Raw genomic sequence first — 5,522 nt, forward strand, 5'->3', positions numbered from 1 at the left:
ATCCATACATCAGGGATGCACTGAAATGAAAATTCTTGTCCGAAGCCGAAACCAAACCCAAACAAAATAAATCACTTGGCTATCTATCTATCTATCTCTCTGTATGTGTCTGTCTGTCTGTCCGTCCGTCCGTCCATCCATCCATCCATCCATCCATCCATCAGGGATGCACTGAAATGAAAATTGTTGTCCGAAGCCGAAACCAAAACCAAACAAAATGAAACACTGGGCTATCTATCTATCTATCTATCTATCTATCTATCTATCTGTCCATCTATCTATCTATCTATCCATCTATCCGTCTGTCTATCTATCTATCTATCCATCTATCCATCTATCTATCTATCTATCCATTTATCCATCCATCCTTCCATCCATCCATCCTCACGAAACGAAATCCTCATTGAAATGTTCTAAAATCTTAAAAATTGTTCAAAACTGGGTTCCTTCCAGGAAATTGTGAACAAAAGTTGTAAAATGCTTGTAGTGTGATTTGCTTTAGATCACATCAGAGAATTTTCCATACCCGTCTCATCAGAATGATTGCTTTTTTATCAGAATAATACATATTCATGTGATATCATCTGCCTTTTTATACACAGTGTCACCTCCTATGAATCTGCGAGTTCGGGGAGTGTCAGAGAACACCATTGATCTGGAATGGGAGGGGCCTGTGATCCTGACAGACTATCTCATCACTTACGCCCCCACAACCCCTGGTGGAGTCCAACTAGAGATCAGAGTCCCAGGAAATGTTACCAACACCACCATCAAAGGCTTGGGGCCGGGTCTGGAGTACAACATCAATGTGTACGCGGTGATCGACAACATCATAAGTGCCCCAATGAACACCTTAGTCTCCACCTGTGAGTGCACTTCTCTCCTGAGAGCTCTTTTATTCAAATAGCCTTGGTGTTTTGGTCAGATAAGGCTATTTTTCTATTGAAATGTCTGAGGTGTTTTGCATAGATCTTGAACGTGACATTTTCATTGTAAGTGCATCATTTTTACCCAAGCATGACCCAGGTTTAATAGACCTGGATGAGAGATTACACACTCCTTCACAGTCCCATTTGCACACACACACATACCTCATGTTAGTTCTTCAGAGGAACAACTGGCTGTCTTTGCCAACAGGATATGATTAGACATCCACCACCTGGTGAGTAGCAATGCCAGATTGGCAAAATGCTAGAGGGCCTTTCGTATACAGTCACTGCTTGTCAGCCTTGAGCAAAATGCCTCAGCCTAGAATAGAACACATCATAACAAACATTCCATTATTTGTGAAAAGCCAGTTGGGCATTCTACAGACGATCAGAAAGCACCACTGACTTGCCTTCTGTCTCTTACATTTTTGCAGGTAATTCAGAGTTAATAAAGATAATTGAAACTTAATGAATTTGAAAGAAATTGCTATTTGCATGTGGCATCTGGCAGGCATCAAGGATTTGCTTAGACTTCTGAGATATTCAACTAGTGGAGCCATAATTTCTGTAATGTAACAAAGATGAGACAAATGTTGAACATAATTGCCCATTTTCTGCAATTGAAGGATATGCTTGCAATAGCCAAAATCCTGTGCAGTTATCAATAGGAAAACACATCGCAAGGACGGAATGAATAGAGAGAGAAAGCAAGGAAGGAAATAAATAGAAAAGAGACAGATACAGTAAAAACACAGTAATATTGTGAAATCTTATAACAATTTACAATAACTCTTTTCTATTTTTCTATATTATATAATGTAATTTATTCCTGTGATGTGTTTTTTTTTCAGAATGTTTATTATGTTAAAAACAGCACTTATATGAATAGAAATTTGTAAAATTTTAAATGTCTTAAATCTCATTTTAAATCTTGATCAATTAAATCCTTGCTAAATAAAAGCTTTAATTTCTTTTAAATAAAAAAATCTACTTAACCCAAACTTTTGAACAGTAGTGTAAGTAGGTTAGTGTGAAGGAGAGCGACAGAGACTACTGACTACTGTCAGAGTTTATTTAGTACTATTTATTGTATGACCGCACATTATCACTTACTTGCAAACCTTTGTATGTCATCATATACAAGGACGCAGCAGAACACTTCAAGCAGAGATAGCGTTTTATTACTGTTTCCATGATCTTATTTTCAAATCCTCTGGAGGCTCTTACTATTGTTGACACTGAAAAGGCTGGAGATTCACTTGTGTACACTGTGAAATGACTGTAATGCTATTTCCTGACTTCTATTCTTCAGGTTTCCCAACTGCATCCTTTATACAATAAATGTAAACTGATTTAAGATGCATTGCATGTATATATAAATATCTGGGAAAACTAAAATAATCTTGAATATTGAACCTCTCTGTATCCACTGCTCTCTTTTTACAGAGCTAAAAGCAGAGAGTAAAAATCCACCTTGGCTGAGAAAAATGTTGATTTATTGAACACACACAGGACGGAGGCCAATAATGCATCAATCTGTACCTTTTAGATCTCTCGAATCCAGACGGTTTACTCTTCAAATCCATCATGGAGACATCCGTGGAGGTTCAGTGGCAACCCTTAGACTACTTGTTTGATGGTTGGGAAATAAGCTTCATTCCCAAGGTAAGGCTTTCCTTAGAAGGTCACACTTCATTTGATTCTGCCCCTGCGTAGCTTCTGGCGTAACAACACTAAGGGGTTTCTGGAATCTGGTAGCATTTGTGGACTTCAACATCTGCCGCATTGTATTTCCACAACAGTAAACAAGAAAACTGCAATGTAAGGTTTTGACAGACATCTGTGCACAACTGATAAATTAATGCTTTTTGAAGCCAAAGATGATTCGGTTTCTGACAGGTGCCTCTCAGCATGATAAATGTCAATCTGTCCTTGTTTGAAAGAGAATTATTCTGCATCATGGCAGAAACATAATACATCCAGGCAGAGATGTTCTCACTAATCCCCTTTCAAATGTTCCATCTGGAGAAAGGACAAAACATTTTCAGCACCCTCACAGGAAGAAGAAAAACGTCCAGCTCCTGCATGCCAGCAAAATGTGGAGCTTGTGCTCGGTGCCTCATTATGAAATAGCTGTGGGAGACATTGCCTTATGCAAAACAGCATGTCTCCTGTGCAACATACCTGTCATTTCACATCGAGGTGAAACATCTCTCCCTATGTATAATAACAAATACGCATCAGAGCCCCTGAGGCGTTGTTTATTTCGTTTGGTTGTAGACCCAGCCATTGAATCTGTAAACACACTCTTCCCCTCCAACAAAAGACATATCAGAGGTGTGCTTGTGTGTAATGGAAACTGGTAAATTGGGGATTATGGTTTGCTTAAATGGTTCACATAAAGGATTTCCTTCAGCCAGGAGATGATTTGGCAAATCTATTTGCAGACAGAGCTCAGCCAAGTAAAAGCCACACATTTTAGGACCCCTTGAAGAGTGCAGTTTCTGTCCTGTGCTGGGAAGTCTGGGTCTCATCCCACTGTTTAGCTTTCAGCTAAATTCATAGCTTACGTCCTGGCAAAGTGAGTTTCATAAATTCTTCATTTTTGGACTAAAAGAAGAAAATAACTTGGAAACAAAGTCAAAGGCCTCTTTCGAGAGAATAGGAAGTGAATACAAAGAAACTGACGGTCGAGGGTGGGGGGATCATGGTGTACTTCAATCTTCCATCAGTGAGAGGGTCTGCTAAGAGTACTGTGCATGAGAGCCAACTCTGGTACGCCACTGGGGAAATCATATTAGAAGTGGAAGTCCTATCCTCTGCGCATTTAATCCTACAAAGCGTAAGAGCCATACTGATTTTCCACAATATCGTAATGGATGCGAGGGCAGGGACAAGTGTGCGTTCACCGAGTCAGTCACATCTTCTGAAACCCCCTCGCACTTTGATATTGCTTGATTTCATAAGCGTTCCAGGGGAGGTTAGTTGATGTCTTGTGGGGTGCGATGCATCAAACTCACAAAGTGCTCTGCTAAGCGAGTTGGGAAAAAAACAAGGCTTGATTCAATACATCAAACATCTGGCGAAATGCATCTACGCTGAAATTCCAGCAGCTTCTTTTTTTACACAGCCAACTGCCTCCTGAAAACAATTTCTGTTGATTTGAGCGGTGTACTCTTTGTTCCTGCATGCCTGCCTGCATTCTGATGCCAGAATTGTGAAATGTGATATTTTCGTATGTGTTTGTGTCTTGTGCACGTCAAAGGACAATGATGGAGGGATGACAGCACAACTACCCAGTACCATCACGTCATTCCACCAAACAGGGCTGCGGCCTGGGGAAGAATACACTGTCAACCTGGTGGCCTTGAAAGACCAGGGAAGGAGCCAGCCTGTTACTGAAACTGTTATCACACGTACGCCTCTTACTTATTTACATTTATGCATTTGACAGACTTTTATTCCAAGCATTTTGCAATGCATTCAAGTATTACGTTTAGTGTATGTGTGTCCCCTGGGATTTAAATTCATGACCTTGGCATTGTTAGCACAATGCTGTACCAGTCGATCTATAGGAACACCCACGCCTCACTGTTTCATTCTCCGATAACTCAATCGTTTTTTTCTTGAACTTGCTGTATATGTCTTTGATTTTTAATGACCTACCTAGAGTGGTTTGTGTGTCCCAATACATGCATTTTCTCATTACCCCTACAATGTCAGTATATTGCACCTTTAGTCAATAAGTTCTGTGTAAGATTCTATAGTGCAACTTAAGCCTTTTGTTCAGTAATTTGTTTCTGAAGAACTTGAAGACCATTTGCATGGCTCCACAGTGACAAAACTAATACATTCGTATGGTAATTAATTATCTAGGAACGAGGTCTGTCTTCACAATGTACCACTGTGTTCCAATATGACATTGAAAAAGCAATACTAGACACCTCTTGTCCACAATACGATACATTACTGATAAAATGTCCAATTAATATGTTTTGTTTTTTTTTTGCTTATTTGCAGATGTTTCAATGTATATTATATTATATTAGTAAACTGAAACAATATTTTTTGCAAACTGGAACAATATGCAAAAGACACTCAGTGTGTTATTATTATATTATATTATATGTGACCCTGGACCACAAAACCAGTCTTAAGTAGCACAGGTATATTTGTAGCAACAACCACAAATACATTGTATGGGTCAAAATTATCGATTTTTTTAATGTCAAAATTTAATTAGGATATTAAGTAAAGATCATGTTCCATTAAGTAATTAAGTAATTTCCTACCGTAAATATATCAAAACTTAGTTTTTGATTAGTAATATTCATTGCTTAGAACTTAATTTGGATAACTTTCAAGGTGATTTTCTTAGTATTTAGATTTTTTTGCACCCTCGGATTCCAGATGTTTAAATAGTTGTATATTGGCCAGATATTTTCCTATCCTAACAAACCATACATCAATTTATTTATGATGTTTAAATCTCAATTTCCAAATATTGACGCCTATGGCTGGTTTTGTGGTCCATGGTCACATATTATTATATTATATTATATTATATTATATTATATTATATTATATTATATT

The 5,522-nt window shown here is 38.2% G+C and overlaps 1 protein-coding gene across 1 annotated transcript in view; it reads left to right on the forward strand.

Annotated features, from left to right (window-relative positions):
- LOC107722042 (tenascin-R-like) overlaps positions 1 to 5,522 on the forward strand; it is a 143,476-nt gene that overhangs the window by 99,447 nt on the left and 38,507 nt on the right. Inside the window, exons 6-8 of the mRNA XM_016530270.1 lie at positions 603 to 866; positions 2,479 to 2,594; positions 4,195 to 4,345. Of these exons, the coding sequence (XP_016385756.1) occupies positions 603 to 866; positions 2,479 to 2,594; positions 4,195 to 4,345 (531 nt within the window). The remainder of the gene's footprint in view (positions 1 to 602; positions 867 to 2,478; positions 2,595 to 4,194; positions 4,346 to 5,522) is intronic.

The sequence above is a fragment of the Sinocyclocheilus rhinocerous genome, unplaced genomic scaffold (assembly GCF_001515625.1).
Source record: "Sinocyclocheilus rhinocerous isolate Xijiao unplaced genomic scaffold, SAMN03320098_v1.1 scaffold484, whole genome shotgun sequence".
In the NCBI taxonomy this organism is placed as follows: Eukaryota; Metazoa; Chordata; class Actinopteri; order Cypriniformes; family Cyprinidae; genus Sinocyclocheilus; species Sinocyclocheilus rhinocerous.